Source organism: Hyla sarda, chromosome 1 (genome assembly GCF_029499605.1).
Source record: "Hyla sarda isolate aHylSar1 chromosome 1, aHylSar1.hap1, whole genome shotgun sequence".
NCBI classification, from domain to species: Eukaryota; Metazoa; Chordata; class Amphibia; order Anura; family Hylidae; genus Hyla; species Hyla sarda.
In genome coordinates this window covers 219,476,678-219,501,666 of record NC_079189.1, presented here as the reverse complement: position 1 = coordinate 219,501,666, position 24,989 = coordinate 219,476,678, and the positions used below count along the sequence as shown (strand labels likewise).

Genomic DNA, 24,989 nt, shown 5'->3' with positions numbered 1-24,989 from the left:
TTGTTCATTTTTTTATGGTATAAAAAGTGACCAAAAATACGCTATTTGGGACTTTTGAATTTTTTTTGTGTGTACGCCATTGATTGTGCAGTTTAATTAACAATATATTTTTATAGTTCGGACATTTACGCATGCGGTGATACCACATATTTTTATTTTTATTTACACTTTTTTTTTTCTTTCTATGGGAAAAGGGGGGTGATTCAAACTTTTATTAGAGAAGGGGGTTAAATCATCTTTATTAACTTTGTTTTTTTTCACTTTTTTTTGCAATGTTATAGCCCCCATAGTGGACTATAACATGCAGTACATTGATTCAAATATGTTTGTGAAGCCCTAGTGCACGGTGTGTGCAGCTTCACAAGCATATTCTTGGTAACCGTTTTGCTTTAACAACTGACTTCTGACATTTCAGCTGTGGGATCAGCCGCAATCTTCTGTAAGTCCTCCTTAGTTTAGATCTTGGAAAATACAATTTGGGCAGGGTCACATGGGGCGCATCCACAGCGTATTTCATGCTGTGGATGTGCTGACGGCAGTCACAGAGGGACTGCAGAGCAAGCTCTTGGCTATAGCCAGGTAGCTCTGTGTGTTGGCTCGTAGTCACGGATTTTCCGTTGTGGAAATCCGCCACCACGAGCGGACACGCATAGCTACCCGGCTGCTACAGTCATTGTATCCTCAACGTATTTTACGCCCATCTGTGACGCTGCCATTAAACTGCATAATGAATCCTGTATGATTCTCTGCCTCAATAAGTTTTTTTTGTTTTGTTTTATAAGCTTTAAAACTTTCATATATCTGTATAGATACACACATAATTCTTTTACATACCCATGGCAACAAGAATAAAAGCATCTTTTTCTTACATATGTTGGGAATCTAAGAGTTTGCAATGACTGCACAGTGTTTTACTTATTCTTTTATTAAAATTCTATTTTAGAATGTAGAGGAAAGCGTAGTGAATCGGCTTTATCTGTCCTTCATTCTACATGCCCTTGTAAAAGAACTAGATATATGGACTGTATCTGAAAAATTCAACATGCCACGAGGCCTTATTCAAAATCTTCTTAGTTCATCTGCTTCTTTCAGTTCCTGCGTACTGCATTTTTGCGAGGTAACTCTACTAGATAAATAAGTATGCGCACACAAAAATGATTTAGCCAATGAGACCATTTTAGACAGTAATCTTACTGTAGTTAATTTTTGTAATGTTTGGTAGGATAGTGGCTTTTTGAACAATTATATAGTTGTGTTACAAAACAGTTATGAATAAAGAATGTCAATAAGCTCTCAAAAAACTGGTACTAGGGTGGAAAAATAATTTCTTTAAATCAACTGGTGCCAGGAAACTAATCAGATTTGTGAATTACTTATGTTTTAAAAATCTCAGTACTTATCAGCTGCTGAGGTGGCAGCAGAGAACCCTGTAGTCAGACTGGAAAGAACTACACAACTTCCACTGTAGTATACAGCGGCTGATAAGTACTGGAAGGCTTAAGATTTTTAAATAATTTATAAAATCTGTATAACTTTCTGGCAGCAGTTGCTTTGAAAACCTTTCTTTTCCACCAGAGAACCCCTTTAAACATACAGGATCCTGTGCAGATTTGATGCGCAGGATTTGTAACTGCAGATTAGAAGCTGTGCTCAGTCATTTAGTTTACATTGAAATCTGCAGCAGAAAATCCTGTGCATCAAATCCTGGGCATCAATTCTGCGTACGTGTGAACGTACCCTTAAAAGGAATATAAATTCCCATTGTAATTATTCATTAAAGGAGTACTCCGGGATATGAAAACTTATCCCCTATCCTAAGGACAGGGAATAAGTTTCAGAACGTGGAGAGGGGGGCGCAATCTCCCGTACGGGCCCCATCAGATAGCGGTAAGGGGGCGTGTCCGACCACCACATGATGCGGAGAGCTGCTTTCGGCAGTCTCCGGCTCTGCCATAGGTATTGAGAGGGCGTGACCGCCGCGTCATGTGGTGGTCCACACTCACTATTTCGGCAAAGAGCTGGAGACCCCTTTACCGAGATCGCGGGGGGTCCCAGCGGTCGGACACTTGCGATCTGAAATTTATCCCCTATCTTTAGGGTAGGGGATAAGTTTTCATATCCTAGAGTACTACTTTAAGGGGACTCTGCTACACTGTGCTATTGGCTGTTATTAGTACATGGGATTATGAACTGCAGGTGGGGCCTGGACTTGCTGATTTAAACAGTGGCAAGTCCTGGTGCAGTCCATAAGGATCAGTGAATTTCAAGCCCTAGCCACGGCCACTAGTTCTTAACATTCACTGATCATTACAGGCTGCACCTGGACTTGCCACTGTTTAAATTGGTATGCCTATGTCCCACCTGTAGTTTACAAATATAGAGGAAGAGTATCAGATCACAGAGACGGTCTGACCGCTGGGACCCCCCCGATCTCCTAATCGGGCACCTGTTTTTTGATAGTAGCATGTGCTGGGGTCAGCACGCATTCTATTAATTTCTATGTTAGAGCCAGAGATGCCAGAGTACGGCACTCGGGTCTCTTTGGCGCACCCATAGAGAATGAGTGAAGAACGTGCCGACACCAGCACGCACTCCTCTCAGAGAGCCGGGGCCAGTTCAGGAGATCATGGGGTCCTAGCGGTTAGACCATCGCGATCTGACACTTATTCCCTATCCTGTGTATAGGCGATAAGTTATTTTTCACTGCAGCACGCCTTTAATATTTGTATTGGTTTCACTGTTAGCTTAAGAATGTGCCAGAGGCTATGGCCAGATAAATATAAAGCCAGATCTTCTTACCATTGTGACTTGCATTCGGTGAAAGTTCTTGTGGGAATTATTTATATGGCCAGCCAGCATTGATGCAGCACATCCCAAAAGAGAGAAACATGGCCACCATCAATCATACATTTTGATCAGCCACAGTGTATTCGATCATCCATCTGTGTGATCAGTAGTACAAACAATCCAAGACCAAACTGGCAGATCACAGTGATATCTAAACAAAAATTAAGTGACATTTTTATCAGTCTGACCATTGCGGATGTTTCTATGCTAGAATTTACAAAAACTGGCCAAAACTTGCCATTTCATCTAATCTTTATTTCACGTATGACCTGCTTAACATATGTACTAAAGGGATCTTTAAGGAGTTCATGCATTTTATGTGCTAAAGCTCTTTTGTTTTCTGTCTCAATAAAGGAGCTGGATGAATTTTGGGCCTATAAAGCTTTGCTTCTGGATGTAACCAAGAAACTAAGTTATTGTGTAAAATCAGAGCTAATACCCCTAATGGAAGTGGCTGGGGTTTTAGAGGTTAGTAAACCTGGAACACTTGTCCTGTAAATCCACAAATACCCCTTTAAAAGGCTTACAACTTTGCTGAGGTTTGGGACCTTATGGGGATCATGCTTAGAACTCCATTGTCAAGAAGGTAGTGGGGATCCTCCTCCCTCCCCCCCATTCCCTCCTGCCTTGATTGATCGACATACAGAGATCATTTGGCATGAATCATAACATAGACATAAACATGAAAAAAGTATAATAATCTTTCTGCTTCTTCCATAGGCTCGAGCCAAACAACTTTACAATGCAGGTTACACTACCCTTGCTCATTTGGCTAATGCTGATCCACAAATAATGGTAAAAACCATAGAACATTTGTCGAAACGTCAGGCAAACCAAATCATTTGCTCAGCCAAGGTGAGAAACTGTTCAGGTTTTTTTTTTCTGAATGTTCCTTATTTTGTAAGTGTTTCCAATTAGAAATAATACAGCTATCAATAAGATTAACAACGCATTAACGTTAACTGTAAAGCATCAATGCTGTGCTTTAACCCCTTAACGACATCGAACGTAAATTTATGTCATGGTGCGGTGGGACTTAACGCAAAATGAGCTCTCATACTGCCCTGTATAAGGAAAAATGAGAAAGTTATAGGTGGTCAAAATAGGGCAATTTCAAACATACTAATTTTGTTAAAATAGTTTTGAGATATTTTTTTTTTTTTTTTTTTAAGTGGTACAATTATAGAGAAGCATATAACATGGGTATCATTTGTAATCATATTGACCCACAGAATAAAGAAAACATGTCATTTTACTGTAAAGTGTACAGCGTGAAAACAAAACCCTTCAAAATTTGCTAAATTGCAGTTTTCTTTTCAATTTCCCCACATAAATAATAATTTTTTGGGTGCCCCATACATTTTACAGTAAAATAAGTGATGTCATTACAAAGTACAATTGGTCATGCAAAAAACAAGCCCTCACATAGCTCTGTGTATGAAAATGTAAAATAGTTATGATTTTTAGAAGGCGAGGAGGAAAAAACAAAAATGCAAAAATAAAATTGGGCTCGTCCTTAAGTCCAAAATGGGCTTGGTCCTTAAGGGGTTAAGTAATACATTCAATACTTCTTTACATTCAATACTTCTTTTTTTTTTTTTTTTTTTTTTAGATGTTACTAAATGAAAAGGCTGAAGCTTTGCAAGAAGAGGTAGAAGATCTGCTTCGTCTTCCAACTGATCTGCCTGCCTTAATCATAGAAGACACTAAAGTGAATACATGATTGATGATCTTACAGTGACCCTGTCACAGAGATATGTCAGAAGTTTTGATTCACCAGGGTCTGTGTGTTCAGACCCTCAACAATTTTTACAACGAGCCTGTTTCACTATATTAGGTGGTCTCCATGACATGTCAAAAGCTTTTTCAGGGACAATTTAAGTGGTTCCCCAGAGTCTCCTTCCATCAAAGGTGGGATCCAGATGTTATTAACAGCTTTATCTGTATGAGCATACGGGATCGACCGATTATCGGTTTGGCCGATAATCACGAATTTGGGCATTATCGGTATCGGCAATTACCTTGCCGATAATGCCCCACCCCCCGCACCACCCCCTCCGCACCGCAACCCGCCGCACCGCGACCGCCCCCCCAACCCGCCGCGTCGCACACTGCACCGCCCCGCCCTGGCCCCATTGCCTCCCCCATCCCCGGTTTTATAATTACCTGTTCCCGGGGCCCACGCTACTTCTGGCTCCTGCTGCATCCTGCATTACGCTGTGCGCAATGACGAGTGACGTGAGCGACGTGACGTTACCGTCAGTGCGCACAGTGACAGCTCAGGAGGACGCCACCGGAGCCAGATGTAGAGTGGACCCCGGGAACAGGTAATTATAAAACCGGGGATGGGGGAGGCAATGGGGCCGGGGCGGTGCGGTGGGGGTGCGGCGCGACGGTAGGGGGTGCGGCGCAGTGCGGCGGTGGGGGGAGCGGTGGCGGTGATAGGACTCAGGACCCCCGGACAGGCAGGGGGAGAGAAGCGGATGGCGGCGGCCTATGGCACCGCAAAAGCCACTGCAGTGCATTGATTTAAAGCGCCCGCTTTTAAATCAATGATCTGCAGTGGTGTCGCGGGGGATAAATAGCTGATAACTTATACCGGAATATCGGTATAAGCTATCGGCTATCGGCTCCACCGATTATCGGCATCGGCCCTAAAAAAACGATATCTGTCGATCCCTAATGAGCATGTATGTAGTGAGAGCTGTCAATCCCATTGTGAGGGTAGCAGAACTTTCTCTAGGCATCATAGTAGAATTTTAACAGCTTTTCACATGCAAATACTGAATGAAATCATGGAAAACTATATATTCCTGTGCTTATTGTTTCCTCCTTTATCCTGTGATGCCATTATATAGGGTAGCATGGCAGACCTGACAGATCCACTACAATTTCCGGGACAGACATTGTATGTATGTATGTATATATATATGTGTGTGTGTGTGTGTGTGTGTGTGTGTGTGTGTGTGTATGTATGTGTGTATATATATATATATATATAAAATAAATGATGCTTATGAAATGTAAAAAAAAAAATTCTTTTTTTTGTCTTAACAGTTACTTTATTTCTATTTTAATGCACTATTTTGTCATGTAAATATATCGGTTAGCAGTAAATGTGTGTACATGTGTGGTGAACTTTAGTATTTGAGACAAATGGGAATATCAGTGGAGTTATGTTTCTGTACCTTAAGGGGGTACTCCACTGGAAAATGTTTTCTTTTTTTAAATCATCTGGTGCCAAAAAGTTAATCAGATTTGTAAATTACTTCTATTTAAAAATCTTAACCCTTCCAGTACTTATCAGCTGCAGTATGTTCCAGAGGAAGTTCCTTTCTTTTTGAATTTCCTTTCTGTCTGACCACAGTGCTCTCTGCTGACACCTCTGCCCATGTCAGGAACTGTCCAAAGTAGAAGCAAATCCCCACAGCAAACCTATCCTGCTCTGGACAGTCCCTAAAATGAACAGAGGTGTCAGCAGAGGTAAGCCCTCCGGCTACCTCTATAGTGGATCCCTGCCCCCCCCCCCCTTAAGGGGGCAATCCACCCAACTAGCCCACCAGGGAGCATTCACATGTCCCTTTAGACTGCGATCTAAAGGGTTAATAGTCTGCCGCATGCTGGCTATTAGCGGCAGCCCCCAGCTACAGGAATCAGCTGGGGGCTGCAAAGTATGGAGTGTGCACGAGTCAGGAGCCCGCTCCATACACCCCTCTGAGCGCCGCTGTGCTTGTCGGGGGCTTTCAGGTCTGGCCCTGCTTGCCCGAAGCAGGGCTAGGGGCCTGAAGAATTCACCTGCTCGGCGCCCGGAACTGCATGTCCCGGGTGTCGGGCGATAAGATTTCCACATCCCTGCTTTATGTAAATTTGATTTATCACTTCAGCAGATTACTTTGCTCATAGGCCATGTTATCTGCACTTTTATTTTATTTTTTTTAACAAATGCTCTGATCTGTGGGGTTTTCCTCAGCTCAAATCCAGTACATTTTCTGTGGAAACCTTAGTAAATATGTTTTTTTTTTTTGTGTGTAAATGTCCCCTTTCAGTGGCCACGCTCCTTTTCCCGATGACCACGCCCCTTTTTCTGGTTTTCACAGTAAAATGGAGAGAATCTGACACACAACCCAACAAGACATGTCGGGTTTCCGAATAGTAAATCAGGGCCATTATGTTTACATATAATATAAAACACATTTTCAATATTATATAATCCAACCTACCCCATAACAGAGAGAGAGAGAGAGAGAGAGAAAAATAACCCACTAGCATATTTACTCATATTTAGTTATTTCAATGCCTCCAAATTTTTTTCCATTCTGTTATTCCGAAACATATTAGCTTTGTCACGTAGCAGCTCATATTGTATTCATGGTAGCCAACCATTTAGCTATTTTAGGAGTATGCTCTGATAACCAGACTTTAGTAACCAAGTAATTTGGATAACAATTTAGCCTTTGTTCCAAAAGAGTATGACTGCCCTAATAATTGCATATGAAAAATCGAAAGAGATCTTAACACCCAGCTTCTCATTTAACACTTGATATATCTCCCTCCAATATTCTTGCAACCTATGAAAGTTACAAAAAGAACTTGAGTCAATACAACCCTTTAACCATAGCTATTCTATCTGAAAAATTCAAAGGCAATTAAGACCAAATTACAGTTTTCTTCTTAGTTTTCACAAGAATAGGTTTCAAGTTTAGCTCAATAAAATCTCCTATATTATTTCTACCCGAATTCACACTGTGATTTCTATCCCCTCCTGCGGCCCATAGACTGGTTTGGTTTGAATGGCATTGGGGCTGCTCTGCCGGTGGGTCGTTCCCCCCTGTGGGCATTGATGTCGTGGCGGTGGTGGTCGCCGCCTGGTGCTGCGCCATTTTATGCTAGGGACGTTAGGGACCCACTCTAAATAGGTGACCTTAACGTGGCGAGTGGGCTTGTACTTTTTGATCAAAAATGTATACTAACAACCTGTTAGTTTTTGATATTATGCTGAGAAGCAGTCAGATCATTATACAAGATTGTAGATGTGCACCATGTCTGTTTTTCTACCCGAATTCACATTATTTATACAGTGGTGATCAAAAGTTTGGGCTCCCCAGGTAAAAATTTGTATTAATGTGCATAAAGAAGCCAAGGAAAGATGGAAAAATCTCCAAAAGGCATCAAATTATAGATTAGACATTCTTATAATATGTCAACAAAAGTTAGATTTAATTTCCATCATTTACACTTTCATTTCAAAATAACAGAAAACAAAAAAATGGTGTCTGCAAAAGTTTGGAGAGTTAATATCTTGTACTGCCCCCTATGGCAAGTATCACATCTTGTAAACGCTTTTTGTAGCCAGCCAAGAGTCTTTCAATTCTAGTTTGAGGTATCTTTGCCCATTCTTCCTTACAAAAGTCTTCCATTTCTATGAGATTTCTGGGCTGTCTGTCACGCACTGCTCTTTTAAAGGACAACTGTAGTGGTCAAAAATCCCTGCCCAAATGTTCCCCAAACAAAAGTTATACAATTCAGTCAATTAGTTATATTTACCTATATGCAGCCGTTTCTGAGATATTAGAGTTGCCAGCATAGCCTAGTAGTCCTGCGTCCATCCCCTATTCATTACATTGCAGCCGCCATCTCGGGGACAGAGATCTCTTCCTCCCAGCAGTGTTTGCGCTCCCCCTAGCCTCCATCGGGTCCTCCCTGCTTATGCATAAGTGGGCGCTTTCTGAGGCAGCCATAGGTTCAGCCTCAGAAACTCCCCTATCTGTAATCTCTTCTGCCTCCTATCTGTAAGATTCGTTCGTGCACCCACGGCGTTCCCTGGCCAAACACGTGATCACCCATGTTTGGCCGACGGAGACCAGGGGTGATCACGTGTTTGCCCAGGGAACACTGTGTGTGTGTGTGTGTGTGTGTGTGTGTGTGCCGTGCGCACTTATAGAATTCGCGCACAGAGCTTAGAGAATGGAGGCAAACAGATAGATAGGAGGCAATCCAGGTGTTAGCCCCGGGAAAGCTGTGTGTATATGCGCACGGAGCTTACAGATAGATAGGAGGCAAACAGATAGGAGGGTGTGAGGTGAAAAAATCAAACCCATGTTAAATTTGGACTGAGGGCAGAGCCCGAGGTCACACATCTGCAGGAGAAAATTAAGCCACGCCACCTCCCCCCCCCCCCCCCCCGAGGATGGAGAGCGCAGCTCTGCATAATACAAGAAGACAGGGGGAGAATGAGGACGTACACAGCTCCTCCCCTCCCCCAGCTCTTTCTACACAGGACCTAATTTATCACGGGGAGGTTTCAAGTTTTCACAGGGAAAAAACAGAGAGGGGGGGGGGGGGGAGAGGACATGTGTGAAGGTGGCATACTGCACTGTACGGGCTGGGGATGATTTCTATGTGTGGGGGGGGGGGACTACTGAATGACACATGCTGGGAGTTGTATTCCCTGTTATTTGTGTGTATGCCAGTGTTTCCCAACCAGGGAATGCTGGTAGTAGCCTCTGCTCTGCTGTATATACTCGATCACACACTCAGCTCTGCTGTATACACACTATCACACACTCGGCTCTGCTGTATACACTCAATCACACACTCAGTTCTGCTGTATACACACGATCACACACTCGGCTCTGCTGTATACATATGATTGCACGCTCGGCTCTGCTGTATACACTCGATCACACGCTCGGCTCTGCTGTATACACTCGATCACACGCTCGGCTCTGCTGTATACACCCAATCACACACTCGGCTCTGCTGTATACACACAATCACACTCGGCTCTGCTGTATACACTCGATCACACACTTGGCTCTCCTGTATACACAGGATCACACACTCGGCTCTGCTGTATACACCCAATCACACACTTGGCTCTCCTGTATACACAGGATCACACACTCGGCTCTGCTGTATACACCCAATCACACACTCGGCTCTGCTGTATACACCCAATCACACACTCGGCTCTGCTGTATACACACAATCACACTCGGCTCTGCTGTATACACACAATCACACTCTGCTCTGCTGTATACACTCGATCACACACTTGGCTCTCCTGTATACACAGGATCACACACTCGGCTCTGCTGTACACATATGATCACACACTCGGCTCTGCTGTATACACACAATCACACACTCGGCTCTCCTGTATACACTGGATCACACACTCGGCTCTGCTGTATACACTGGATCACACATGCTGGGATTTGTAGTCTTGCAACAGGTGGAGGCACCGCTGCAAATCCAAGCATCCACGAACAGCAGAAAGCTGACGGCATGCTGGGATTTGTAGGCTTGCAACAGCTGGAGGCAGCACTGCAATTCCCAGCATGCCCGAACAACATAAAAAATAACTGGGCATGCTTGGAGTTGGAGTTGTGAAAAAGATGGAGGGACCCCTATCAGGACAGTTTTATAGAAAAACAATTATGTTTTTTACCAGTTTTACTTTCCAGTGCCGACACTGCTGATTCTAGCTATGCAGACTGGCTTTATCACTGGACAGGAGCCAGCGTGGGGAGGGGGAGATAAGCAGAAGGGGAGGGTATATGCATAGGGGAGGGAAATGGGGGCGTTACAATATTATAATTTGCTCAGGGGATAGAACAGGGGGAGGGCAGCAGCTTACAGGAAGTAAACACAAGGCATGATGGGAGATGTAGTTTTGCTTTCACTTCTCAGTAATTCGTGTGCTGATAACGGGAGAACGGCTGGGCCGATTTTGACGGGGGAGACATTGTTGGAAAGGTCTTTCAAAGACCTATTAAATGAGTTTAAAAAAATTATTTTTGCCCAGCACTGCATATGTCCTTTAAAGGAGTAGTCCAGTGGTGAACCCAGTGGTGAACAACTTATCCCCTATCCTAAGGATAGGGGATAAGTTTGAGATCGCGGGGGGTCCGACCACTGGGGCCCCCTGCGATCTCCTGTACGGAGCCCCGACAGCCCGCGGGAAGGGGGCGTCTCTACCTCTGCATGAAGCGGCGGCCGACACGCCCCCTCAATACAACTCTGTGGCAGAGCCGAAGCGCTGCCTTCGGCAATCTCCGGCTCTGCCATAGAGTTGTATTGAGGGGGCGTGTCGGCCGCCGCTTTGTGCGGAGGTCGACACCCGCTATCTGGCCGGAGAGCTTGGCCCCCGTACAGAGAGATCGCAGGGGGCCTCAGCGGTTGGACCCCCCGCGATCTCAAACTTATCCCCTATCCTTAGGATAGGGGATAAGTTTTTCACCACTGGACTACCCACTTGAAGGTCCATCCGTAGATTTTCAATTATGTTGAGGTCAGGTCTGATGACTCTTCCATGAAGACCATATTTGTACAAGTATCTCTTTATAGTGGAATATTGTACCACAACTCCAGTGTCTGCCAAATCTTTCTGGAGGGATTGTGCAGTCAAATGTGGGTTTTGAATATTTTTTCTCACAATCCTGCGAGCTGTTCTGTCTGATATTTTTCTTGGTCTTCCAGATCTTGCTTTAACTTCCACTGTTCCTGATGACTGCCATTTCTTAATTACATTCTGAACAGAGGATATTGACATCTGAAAATGTTTTGCTATCTTCCTATAGCTTTCTCCAGCTTTGTGAGCGTCAACTATTTTCAGTTTCAGATTTCTAAACAACTGCTTAGAAGAACCCATGGTGCTGATTGTTGGAGCAAGGTCAGATGAGTCTGGGCATTTAAAACCTTTGAGATTTACATCACCTGGTCTTCCCAGATGATGATTGAGAACAATCCATGACACTGGCAGGTCTCAGCTTTGCAAAGGGGGCAGTGCATGCTATTAATGCTACATCATACATACCCTTCTACCATTACCTAGATTAGCTGTACACATAAGCTTCTATGCCTTCACTACCCTTAGCCTCAATATCCTTGAGGGAACATAATAATTTAATAGTTCGGACAATTATGCATGTGGTGTTACCAAATATGTGTTGTACAATGTTTTATTTTTTTTTTAAATGTGAAAAGGGGGGGGATTTTAATTTTTATCAGGGGAGGGATTTTTATATATATATATAGCAACAGAAGAATGCAGCAGCACACTGCCAGCACAAGGATATAGGTGAAACATGAATATGCAGTTAAAACATGGAGAGCTATACAGCTATGGTGTAATAGATGTAAATGTGAAACTATGAAATAGTGAGGCACTTAGCTCGCAAATTTGTCTCCGCCGGCGGTCAAATAGCTTGGACCGTCCCACCGCGATAAGGTGGCCTCATTGGGACGGACCCTACACTGTGAATATGCCTCTTTGTGAACAGTTCAGTAAGCATGGCAGGGTCTGGAACATCCAAGACACCTTATATACACACCTGATAGAGGTGGGTGGGGTGCAAGGCCAACATGGAGGTAGCCACTCCCCCGTATGTGCAATACAGACAAAGAATAAGTCAGCCAGCACTTTAGTTGATACCAAACTATTATATAGACCTGGCCTACAGGTGCACGGTACTAGGATAGATATACAGCAACAGAAGAATGCAGCAGCACACTGCCAGCACAAGGATATAGGTGAAACATGAATATGCAGTTAAAACATGGAGAGCTATACAGCTATGGGGTAATAGATGCAAATGTGAAACTATGAAATAGTGAGGCACTTAGCTCGCAAATTTTTCTCCGCCACCATAGCTGTATAGCTCACCATGTTTTAACTGCATATTCATGTTTTACCTATATTCTTGTGCTGGCAGTGTGCTGCTGCATTCTTCTGTTGCTGTATATCTAGCCTAGTAGCGTGCACCTGTAGGCCAGGTCCATATAATAGTTTGGTATCAACTAAATTGCTGGCTGACTTATTCTTTGTCTATATATATATATAATTTATTATTTTTTTTACAGACTTTTTGGCCCCCCTAGAAACCTATCATAAGCCATGATTAGATGGCTTACATAGATCAATGTAATGCTATTGAATTACACTGATCCATGAAGTCTGTGCTCGATTGCTAAGGGCTGCAATAGGCAGCCTTAAAGAGTACCTATCATAATCTACACTGTCCCTAGTCCCCCTCCCCATCTGTCCCTGACTCAAACTAACTCTATCCCTGTGCTTTATTTCATTCAAAACCCCCTATGAATACCTTTATTTTTTAGTCATTGGTAGCTCAGTTCCCTGCCTGTTGTGAAGTGGGCGTGGCCCAGCAGGCAAAACGTTATTTGATGCCTGCCAGGGCCGGCTTCTGGGCGGGAGCACACATACAGGCTGAGCACACGGCAGGGATGGCAGCTTCTGTGTCTCCTGCTCTATGTTTTGCATTGCACATTCCATACATAGTGGAGGAACGTCGGGGGACAGAGCTGCCGTGCCTTGCAGGAATTGTTCATGAACATGGTGGGTTCACTTAGTGTAATAGGTTATAAATATTTAGCCTTGCTGTGCTGGCTGGGTATGTCCTGGCAGTGCTCCTCTCCGTTCCGGCTGCACTGCGGTTACGTGCAGCGGGATCTATATTACAGGAGGAGAAAGGGGGAGATGCAGGGGGTGGGGATATCGCACTAGAACTGCGCTTGCTCTTTGCCTGTTTTATATACAGGCAGAGAGCGAGCTGTGGACGGAACGTGACTTCCTGGGATGAGACCACTGCCCAGCCAGCAGTGGTCCGAACGTGCTCTGTATGAGGGGAGGAAAAGGCATACTGGACCCAGAAAGGAGACACCTAGTGGACAGCATTGCAAAGATGAAAAATGTGTTATAATCACTTTTTTTTTTTTTTTTTTTTACAAATATATTAGAAAGATTTTTGTTAATAATCTATAAGATATTAAAAGTTCACTTACATGAGAATGCCCATTTAAGCAATTACAGAGCCAGGGAAGACTTAAAGGACAAGGTAAGGCCTCAGGCTTCCCTCGCAAGCCATAGTCCCCCCACGATTACACCACGGGGAGGGGCCATGGGACCACTAGACACCAAGGAATATCGGCATTTAATGTTTAAATGCTGTGATCTGTCTAGATCATGGTATTTAACCAGTTAAATTACGGACATCAGAGCGATCTTCAATACCTGTCATTACCAGCAGATGTCAGCTGTAGACTCAGGTACCATTATAGGTTTTTGTCTGTATGGAGCAAAAACTTAAGTTTAGAAAATGGTGTACCTGTTGAATTACTACAGTGGGTCATCCCCACAGAATTACATCCAATGCTGTTTCTAGTCATGCTTTTTACCAAAATGCATACCATTAACCCCTTCATGACCCAGCAAATTTTGATTTCTGGCTCATGTTTTTTTCCTCCTTACATTCTAAGACCCATAACTTTTTTGTTTTTTCGACTGATAAAGTTGTGTTAGAGCTTATTTTCTGCGTGACGAGTTGGGCTTTCCAATAATTAATTTTTTATCATACAATGTATTACAAAGCCAGAAAAAAAAATTATATGCAGGGCAAAATTGAAAAAAATATGGAATTGGAATTGGAGTTCAAAATACGGTAAAACGGACATTCCATATTTATTCTATGGGTCAGTATGAAATCAATGATGCCAAACTTGAAACATTTTTGTTTCTTTTATTGTTAAAAAAAAAATTTTTAACCTTGAAATATAAAAAAAAAAAACTTTGTTAATTACCATGTTCTCACCCCTATAACTTTTTTATTTTTTCACCTACAGAACTATTTTAGGGTTTGCTTTTTGCGCCATGAGCTGTAGTTTTTAATGGTACCACTTTTGAGTAGTTCTGTTTGTTTGGTCACTTTTTATTACATTTTTCTCGGGATGTAATGTAAGGGAGGGATTTTTTTATATTTAAAATTATTACTTTTTTACTTTTTTTTTTTTTTTTATTCACATTTTTTTGCCCCCCCTAGGGGCCTATCATAAGCCATCATCAGATGGCTTACATAGATGAATGTATTGCTATTGCATTACTTTGATCTATGAAATCTGTGCTCGATTGCTAAGGGCTGCCTAAGTGAGCCTTAAGCAATCATAGTTCCAGGGAAGATGCCGAGGTAAGAGCTTGGGTTTCCCTAGCAAAATCGTAGGGGGCAATGGGACCACCAGAGCATAGCGGTATTTTGTATTTAAATGGCGTGATTTGTATAGATCATGGTATTTAATCAGTTAAATGACGGACCTCGGCACGATTGCAGGAGTCCGTCATTACAGGCAGATGTCAGCTGCTGATAGCAGCGCACATCTCCCGGTCATGACGTGGACCCGACCCTCGGGCTCAGTCATGTTCGCCCACTGGACCCATGACGTACATGTATGTCATGGGTCGGGAAGGGGTTAATTTGACCTGTCAGTAGGAAAACATGGGTGTAAATAAATCAGGGCTAGTCATCAGGATTCATACCTTTTTTTTCTGTTTAATCCCTTTCAGTGGCAAGTTATAAGCCTATTTGTTATTATGCAAATCTAACCCACTGGTATTATGTTGTGTTATTATCCTTCAATTAAAAAAAGAGTCCAGCAGATGGACAAGCACATAAACTAAGCAGGGACTTGAGCTAAGGAAGGAGGAATCTGCACATGTGCTCGTGGCCATTTTGAAATTGCAGACCAGCAGAGAACAGAGAGGGAACAGCCTATCAGGATCTGGTCCCCAAGAATGCTGCAGCAACCAAGAGGACTCTGCTAGCAAGTTGAACAAGATGCAGAGCTGATTTACTTAAATCCCTCTGTTAGCAGTGAAGAGGAACTGAATCTTATTCTCTATCCAAGGGGCCGGTAGTGGTGGCGTCTGAAACAGTTAAGCTTGCAGCTTCCGTGTTCATGCCGTCATGCTTCCTCCCTTAGACATGAATTGAGGGGGTGTGGCAACCTGCATCGCCAGTCATCGGGCACTGAGTGGAGTTCGCTCCGTGCACCGAATGACAGGGGTGCCGTCCTGGAATTCGTGGGGGATCCCAGCGGTGGGATAGGGGATAAGATGTTTGCAGCGGAGTACCCCTTTAAAACTAGGCTGACCTGATTTACAGCCTAAAAGAGGAAAAAGCCTGAAACCCTTCTTTCCTTATTTTCTAACAGGGCACACTAAATTTACATTCTTAGTGTCTCATGCCTACTCCAAGTAACACTGAATAAGAACTTGGTATGGGCCCTATATTTTTAATATGCACCAACTGAAGGTATTCAGCAGCTGCTGAGGCAAAAATAAGGGTGAGCTGCAGGTGTTATTTTTGGTGAGTGACCTACAGTCATGGCCATAAATGTTGGCACCCCTGAAATTTTTCCAAAAAGTGAAGTATTTCTAACAGAAAAGGATTGCTTTAACACGTTTTGCTATACACATGTTTATTCCCTTTGTGTGTATTGGAACTAAACCAAAAAAGGGAGGAAAAAAAGCAAATTGGACATAATGTCACACCAAACTCCAAAAATGGGCTGGACAAAATTATTGGCACCCTTAACTAAAAATAACTGAAATCAGTCGCTTCCTATATTCATCAATGAGCTTCTTACACCTCTCAGCCGGAATGTTGGACCACTCATCCTTTGCAAACTGCTCAAGGCCTCTCTTATTGGAAGGGTGCCTTTTCCCAACAGCCTTTTTAAGATCTCTCCACAGGTGTTCAATGTGATTTAGATCTGGACTCGTTGCTGGCCACTTCAGAACTCTCCAGTGCTTTGTTACCATCCATTTCTGGGTTTCTTTTTGACGTATGTTTGGGGTCATTGTCCTGCTGGAAGACCCAAGATCTCGGACGCAAACCCAGCTTTCTGACACTGGGCTGTACAGTGCGACCCAAAATCCGCTGGTAATCCTCAGATTTCATAATGCCTTGCACACATTCAAGGCACCTAGTGCCAGAGGCAGCAAAGCAACCCCAAAGCATCATTGAACCTCCACCATAATTCACTGTAGGTACTGTGTTCTTTTCTTTGTAGGCCTCATTCTGTTTTCGGTAAACAGTAGAATGATGTGCTTTACCAAAAAGCTCTATCTTGGTCTCATCTGTCCACAAGATATTTTTCCAGAAGGATTTTGGCTTACTCAAGTTCATTTTGGCAAAATGTAGTCTTGCTTTTCTATGTCTCTGTGTCAGCAGTGGAGTCCTCCTGGGTCTCCTGCCATAGCATTGCATTTAAATGTTGACGTATAGTTTGCGCTGTCACTGATGCTTTCTGAGTCTGCAGGACAGCTTGAATATTTTTGGAACTTGTTTGGGGCTGCTTATCCACCATCCGAACTATCCTGCGTGGACACCTTTCATCAATTCTCCTCTTCTGTCTACGCCTAGTGAGATTAGCTAATTTCTTGGTAGCAAATTTCTTGATAATGTTGCACACTGTAGACAAAGGCAATATAGATCTCCTGGAGATGGACTTGTAACCTTGAGATTGTTGATATTTTTCCACAATTTTGGTTCTCTAGTCCTCAGACTGTCTCTCCTTCTCTTTCCCTTGTCCATGCATAGTGTGGCACACACAGACACACAGTGCAAAAACTAAGTGAACTTCTCTTCTTTTTTATCTGCTTTCTGGTGTGATTTATATATTGCCCACACCTGTTACTTGCCCCAGGATAGTTTAAAGGAGCATCACATGCTTGAAACAATATTATTTATCCACAACTTTGAAAGGGTGCCAATAATTTTGTCCAGCCTATTTTTGGAGTTTGGTGTGACATTATGTCCAATTTGCTTTTTTTCCTCCCTTTTTTGGTTTAGTTCCACTACACACAAAGGGAATAAACGTGTATAGCAAAACGTGTTTTGATTGAACATGTAATTTTCTTGAAAAATTTCAAGGGTGCTAACATTTACGGCCATTGCTGTATACACCACCCGAGGTAGACCAGCTTCTCCTGGCACGGGGCAAATGATTACTCCGACGCAAGGTTACGGATAGCTGGCTTGCTTTACTGAGGTTGGAAAGATGGTACAATCCGTTACAGCTCAGATTAGCATGAAGGAGATGCAGGGTGAACCTTGGGAAGCTTATCGGCTTGGGAAGCTTATAGTGCTGTATATGACTGACTTGACTTGTATGCAACCTACGCTAGACTGTAGTTACTTGGACTTGACTAACTTGACTTGAATTGATCCCCTGACTTTAGTGCTTATCGCCAGGCTTTGACTTTCACCCAGGCGCAGGGGTTACTGGTAGTAGATGCATGGTTGCTGTACTAGGCCTCAGGTCTCCTTCAGGATCACGTCACAGACGGACTCCACACTTCTCTCAACTGTACCTCAGTTTAATCTGCCTAAAGCTAACACATCCCACCTATATATGGGAGCAATTTAGAAGGGTCCCATTGGCCAGATAAGTCACCTGGTTCACCTTTGTATACTCCCCTAACAACAAAGTCCTTAACAACAGGTTTAAATGGGCACTCTCATTAAAGTGAACTTTTAATATCTTGAGGTGTCCCGGTACCGTATTACATACGTTACCTTGTGGTGAGGTCCCCAAAGTCAGAGTCCCTAGGAACAGTGGGGGTCCTTTTCCTTAATTAACCCCTCATCACCCCTCAGTTAGCTAGAATTTATGTAAACATAAATGTAAAGATGTATATTTAATATTCCTACCTTGTTCGCGTTGCAGGACCTGCGGGTCATGTGACCGGTTTAAAGAACTCTGGTTTTGCTGAAGGACCTTTGGTGGTTCTAGTCAGATGATCACCCATAATCCATTGTAACAGTGAGTGACAGCTGATATGGACCAATCCACAACGGCCAGCCCCTGCCCATATAAGGGAGCTGCGGCCATTTTATCGTTCTCTTGTTCCTGCGCTGCTAAGCAAGCAGCATCATTGCTCTTGGGTTGCTGACTGGACGAGGTAGGACCTCAGCAGCTTACAAGACAATTACTAGGCCAATGCCTTGCAGCCTAGGCATGCGCTAGAGACGGATAGTTCTTACAAATCCCTGCTATCTCCGCAAGACCTCTGGACCTAATCTAACCCCTAAATCCAGCGGATCTATGCAAGTACAATCCTCATAATCTTAAGAGAACTTTCCGATCCTAAGCAACTGTCAGTCACTGCTGTGCTGTCTATATAGACTCTGTTATCTGGACTGTTACCGATACTGCATGTACAGAAAATCTTCAGTAAAGTTCCTGCAAGTTTTAAGTTCACTACTGCTGTGGACAATCCATTGATTTCACACTCACCTATCGCTCTTGGGAAGGGTGGCGATAGGCCCAGCATCATTACAGAGTTTTAACCCTCACCCTGGCGTCACAAGTGACAGGGGTTAACAGCGCCCTTTATTATCCAGAACCGCAACACCCCAATTACCCTACATCACCCCACAAGGCTTTCCACACAGTGCTTCACCACAATCTTATAGATTACTAATAAATAAAATCTTTCTAATATATTTGTAAAAAAAAATAAAAAATGTGGCTATAACACATTTTTTCACCTTTGCAATGCTGTCCACTAGGTATCTCCCTTCTGGGTCCAGGATGCCTTTTCCCCCCTCACACAGAGCACGTTCGGACCACTGCTGGCATGGCAGTGGTCCCATCCCAGGAAGTCACGTCCGTCCACAGCTCGTTCTCTGCCTGTATATGAAACAGGCAGAGAGCAAGCGCAGTGCTCATGTGCGTGCGGCGCACACCTTATTTACATATCCCCACCCCCTGCATCTCCCCCTTTCTCCTTCTGTGTTATAGATCCCGCTATAGATCTAACCTATTACACTAAGTGACCCACCATGTTCATGAACAATTCCACAGCAGCTATATCCTCCAACGTTCCTCCACTATGTATGGCACGTGCAATGCCAAACAAAGAGGAGGAGACACAGAAGCTGCCCTGCCGTGTGCTCAGCCTGAATCCGCGCTCCCGAGAGGGATCGCAGCATACAGGAAGAAGGGTGGAAGCCAGCCCTGGCAGCCATCAGATGACATTGCCCCTGCTGGGCCACGCCCACTTCCTCCCCTCACAACAGGCAGGGAACTGAGCTACCGATGACTACAAAATAAAAGGTATTTATAGGGGGTTTTGAATGAAATAAAGCACAAGGATAGAGTTAATTCGAGTCAGGGACAGATGGGGAGGGGGATTAGGGAGAGTGTAGATTATGATAGGCACTCTTTAAGGTTTAAAGTGACAAGTACATAGAAAATACTAATACATTAACCATGGCATTTTACTATGAAACATTACAGAGTCCTGAGTAATGTGGTCCCAAGACCGACAGTGAAGCAGCATCTGCCACACAGGATGGGCAGGAATACATAAGAACACCTTATTCTGTACTGGGACACCACATTAGAAAAAATGTAAGGCAATAGTCTCACATTGGTCCGGCAAAGAAAATCAACCAATTAAGTTAGACAAAAATGGCATACAGTAACAATGCAGATTGAAGAATGAATCAAAAGAACACACGAAACTCATCAACAAATACATTAGTAAAAATACATAAGGTCATTGCGATAATTTAAACCTTGAGGAGCTCATGTGTCCAGGCTCAAAATCCAGAAAGCCTCCCTAGTAAACAGGGCATTAGACCAGTCACTGCCTCGTCTAGGGGAATTGACTCTTTCAATACCCTGTATAGTTATACTGTCACATGACATTGATGTACTTCAGCAATAAGAACCGGGTAGACGTATCTTTTGCGTCTCTCATGTGTTCTTCCATCCTACCTTTGAACTTGCGGGCAGTACATCCACCATATTGGGTCTTACACATCGTTCATGTGGCACAGTTTACAACGTGAGGTCTCACAATGAATGAAAGCCTTGATAGAGAAAATGTAGCAGATGAAGTAAAGATATTTGAAACATTAAAGTGTGCCTGTCGTCAACAAAAACTTTTTATATAATGTATTATTTTTGTAATAATTTTTGTCCCTGCAGCTATTGCCTGTGTGTCTCTATGAGGAGTCCAAATACAGGAAGTGAGGATGGACAAGCATGGCTCTGTGCACTGAGGACAAGCAGGGCTCTGTGCAGTTAGGCTCTGTGACATGCTATGGGCTCACACATGAGGATGATTGACAAGCCAGGAGCCTGCCCAGAGCCCTGCTTGTCCTGCCCTCGCTTCATGTATTTGGACTCCTCACAGAAACACACAGGCCATAGCTGCAGAGAGCATTTTTTCACCCAAAAATATACAAATTTTTTAACCATTGTATTTTACCAATATACATATAATGGTATTATCTACATAATATTAACCCCTTAACGACGCAGGACGTATATTTACGTCCTGCGCCGGCTCCCGCGATATTAAGCGGGATCGCGCCGCGATCCCGCATCATATCGCGTGGGTCTCGGCGCTAATCAACGGCCGGGACCCGCGGCTAATACCACACATCGCCGATCGCGGCGATGTGCGGTATTAACCCTTTAGAAGCGGCGGTCAAAGCTGACCGCCGCTTCTAAAGTGAAACTGAAAGTATCCCGGCTGCTCAGTCGGGCTGTTCGGGACCGCCGCGGTGAAATCGCGGCATCCCGAACAGCTGATCGGACACCGGGAGGGCTCTTACCTGCCTCCTCGGTGTCCGATCGACGAATGACTGCTCCGTGCCTGAGATCAAGGCAGGAGCAGTCAAGCGCCGATAATGCTGATCACAGGCGTGTTAATACACGCCTGTGATCAGGATGAAAGATCAGTGTGTGCAGTGTTATAGGTCCCTATGGGACCTATAACACTGCAAAAAAAAAAGTGTTAATAACGGACATTTAACCCCTTCCCTAATAAAAGTTTGAATCACCCCCCTTTTCCCATAAAAAAAATAAAACAGTGTAAAAAAATAAATAAATAAACATATGTGGTATCGCCGCGTGCGTAAATGTCCGAACTGTAAAAATATATAATTAATTAAGCCGTACGGTCAATGGCGTACGCGCAAAAAAATTCCAAAGTCCAAAAAAGCGTATTTTGGTAACTTTTTATAACATTAAAAAATGAATAAAAAGTGATCAAAAAGTCAGATCAAAACAAAAATCATACCAATAAAAACTTCAGATCACGGCGCAAAAAATTAGTCCTCATACCGCCCCGTACGTGGAAAAATAAAAAAGTTATAGGGGTCAGAAGATGACATTTTTAAACGTATAAATTTTCCTGCATGTAGTTATGATTTTTTCCAGAAGTGCGACAAAATCAAACCTATATAAGTAGGGTATCATTTTAACCGTATGGACCTACAGAATAATGATAAGGTGTAATTTTTACCGAAATATGCACTGCGTAGAAACGGAAGCCCCCAAAAGTTACAAAATGGCGTTTTTTTTTCGATTTTGTCGCACAATGATTTTTTTTTTCGTTTCGCCGTGCATTTTTGGGTAAAATGACTAATGTCACTGCAAAGTAGAATTGGCGACGCAAAAAATAAGCCATAATATGGATTTTTAGGTGGAAAATTGAAAGGGTTATGATTTTTAAAAGGTAAGGAGGAAAAAACGAAAGTGCAAAAACGGACAAACCCTGAGTCCTTAAGGGGTTAAACGTTTTTGTTGACGACAGGTACACTTTAACCATATTCCACTGAGCAGATTATATTTTTTTTTTTCAAATGTCAAAAATTTAAATGAAAGGTTATTGTTTACACGAGGCTGCATAAAAATCTCACAGGCAGATTTTAACTCCCTATTTGCCTCTAATCTAAGATTTATTAACCAGCCACAGTCAAGCACCAATGCAGCTAGAACTCACAAATTAGACCACAGAGCGGGAAAATACCCTACCGCTAGGGTTTGTCTTAGAGGTTTGACAAGACCATCTGTTTGGCTTCTCAGAGCCCCTCAATGAACACTGATAAGAACTACAGATTTATAAAAAATAAGTAGACTTACCGCGTTCTGTCGGGTTGATCAAGCCCTTTCAGCAGCCCGAGATTCCTCTGGATGGTTAAAGCTGTCGCTCCCTCAGACTTGGTCTTCCCGTGAGTGTGGTCCTGGGAGCAATTTCATCCTCCCTCGGTTTCGGCAAGGAGTCACGGCACCAACTGATAAGGATCAAACGAGTGGGGGCTATCACTTTACATCCACATATGATATATTTCCTTACTTGAGAGAAATGGTGTTTCAAATTTTGGGGGAAATTTTAATCTATTACACTTGTGAAAATGAAAAATTTGGGATAACATCAGTATTTTAGTGAAAAAAATGAAATTTTTCATTTTCACGTCCAACTTTATTGAAAATTTGTCAAACAACTGTTGGGTGTTAAGGCTCTCTGTACCACTTGTTATGTTCCTTGAGGGGTGTAATTTCCCAAATAGTATGCCATGTGGGGTGTTTTTTGCTGTTCTCTGGCACCATAGGGGCTTCCTAAATGCGACATGCCCCCCAAAAACCATTTCAGCAAAATTTGCTCTCCAAAATCCCATTGTCGCTCCTTCTCTTCTGAGCCCTCTAGTGCGCCCACAAAGCACTTGACATCCACATATGAGGTATTTCCTTACTCGAGAGAAATTGTATTATATATTTTGGCGGGCTTTTTCTCCTACAAGAACATGTTAGTGTAAGAAATGAAGATTTTGAATTTTCGCCTCCACTTTGCTGCTATTCCTGTGGAACACCTAGAGCAGTGGTTCTTAACCTGGGTTCAATCGAACACCAAGGGTTCGGTGAGTCAGTCTCGGGGGTTCGGCGGGGAAGGTCGCAACATGACAGGCAAACCAAGCAATTGCTTGGGGCCCTGAGCTGGCCCGGGGCCCCAAGCAGAGCCCGTGTTTGCCCATCCTGTAGCGATGGGGCAATTCCCCCCATCACTATTAACTCCCTGCGGCCCCGCGTTAACTTTAAAAACGCAGGGGCCGCCGGGTAATAGCGCACACTGGGACGAGGAAGACGTGCGCTGGCCAGCTTGGTAAGTGACCAGCGGCACGTCATCTTTGGTGCTCCGACCACCGGTCCCGAGACCTTCTGCTATAGCCGGAGCGGTGGTTGGAACACTGAAGTGGGCAGTACACAGGCATACAGCCTCCAGCCATACACTGTATATGGCTGGAGGCTGTATGTCTGTGGGGGAACACTGCCTACATAATGTGGGGGAACCGCGCCTGCCTAATGTGGGGAACACTGCCTGCCTAATGTGGGGAAACACTGCCTGCCTAATGTGGGGGAACACTGCCTGCCTAATGTGGGGAAACACTGCCTGCCTAATGGGGGGGGAACACTGCCTGCCTAATGTGGGGGAAAAAGAGTTTGGGGGGCTCACACTGTGCTAATATGTACCGAGGTTTCTGTGTTACATATAACCCTACGTGCCAGAAAAGGAATAAAGAATATAGTGGTATACAGACCTCTAGGTATATATTAAATAAATTGTATTAGATAAATATTAGAATTGAGATGTTAGGTAGGTGTGTATGTGCAAATAAACATCAGTAGATGATATGAGTAAAAATGTATTATTGTAAAATATAGTAGTCCTAGCAGGGCCCTTGCTATGGATCTACTAAATATATTAACGACGAATTTGTGCAAAAACTGTTAAAAATAATATTATGTTGTGCCAAGAATAATAAAAAATAAGAAATATTAAAATATAATAAAATAAAATAATGGGGCAGTCACCAATGGTATAGGAAATTGTGGACAGTTATAACACTTTGTAATCCATAGAAATGCTTTGTAATCCATAGAGATACTTTTACAAATGTCGGGTATACTTCAAGTATATTGGTAGTGTTGCAGTCCACTGAAGTTTAGCAAAATAGTAACAAATAAAGTATCAAATAAAGTATATGCCGGTGCTTCTGCACCTCTCACCCCTCCACTGTGTGCAGAAAACCTGGGATGGAAGCCCCTATTTCGCTGGGCTCCGTATCGCAGACTGGCTCGGCTTGGCGGCCGTCTCAGTATGGATGTCTGCGTGGTAAATCCGAGGATTTCCCAATTCTGATGGAAACAAGGATGTGGTGTGTGGCTGGTGAGTGGATGCAGGTGCAGATTAGCAATGCTGAAGGCGTCGTCCTCGTGTTGGAGAGCGCACGTATGCACAGTGGTCCCAAAAGCAAGGGATTCCAGCTGTTACAAATGGTAGGATGGTGTTAGGCATCCAATGGTGATCTGAATGCTGGGGTGGATAAGATAGACGCGTTTCGGGAGTGACCCCTTTTTCAATAGCTCTTGAAAAAGGGGTCACTCCCGAAACGCGCCTAGCTTATCCACCCCCAGCATTAGATCACCATTGGAAGCCTAACACTATCCTACTATTTGCAACAGCTGGAATCCCTTGCTTTTGGGACCAC

At 43.5% G+C, this 24,989-nt stretch overlaps 1 protein-coding gene across 2 annotated transcripts in view; it reads left to right on the top strand.

The window, feature by feature from the left end:
- The window catches only part of HELQ (helicase, POLQ like), a 57,249-nt gene extending 52,072 nt beyond the window's left edge, over positions 1-5,177 (top strand). The window contains exons 16-19 of one of the 2 annotated variants that reach the window (XM_056568767.1): positions 944-1,117; positions 3,202-3,315; positions 3,568-3,702; positions 4,460-5,177. In XM_056568767.1, coding sequence (XP_056424742.1) covers positions 944-1,117; positions 3,202-3,315; positions 3,568-3,702; positions 4,460-4,570 — 534 coding nt within the window. In that variant the 3' untranslated portion in view covers positions 4,571-5,177. The remainder of the gene's footprint in view (positions 1-943; positions 1,118-3,201; positions 3,316-3,567; positions 3,703-4,459) is intronic. The other variant, XM_056568766.1, reaches the window with a different exon arrangement.
- The last annotated feature ends 19,812 nt before the right edge of the window (positions 5,178-24,989 follow it).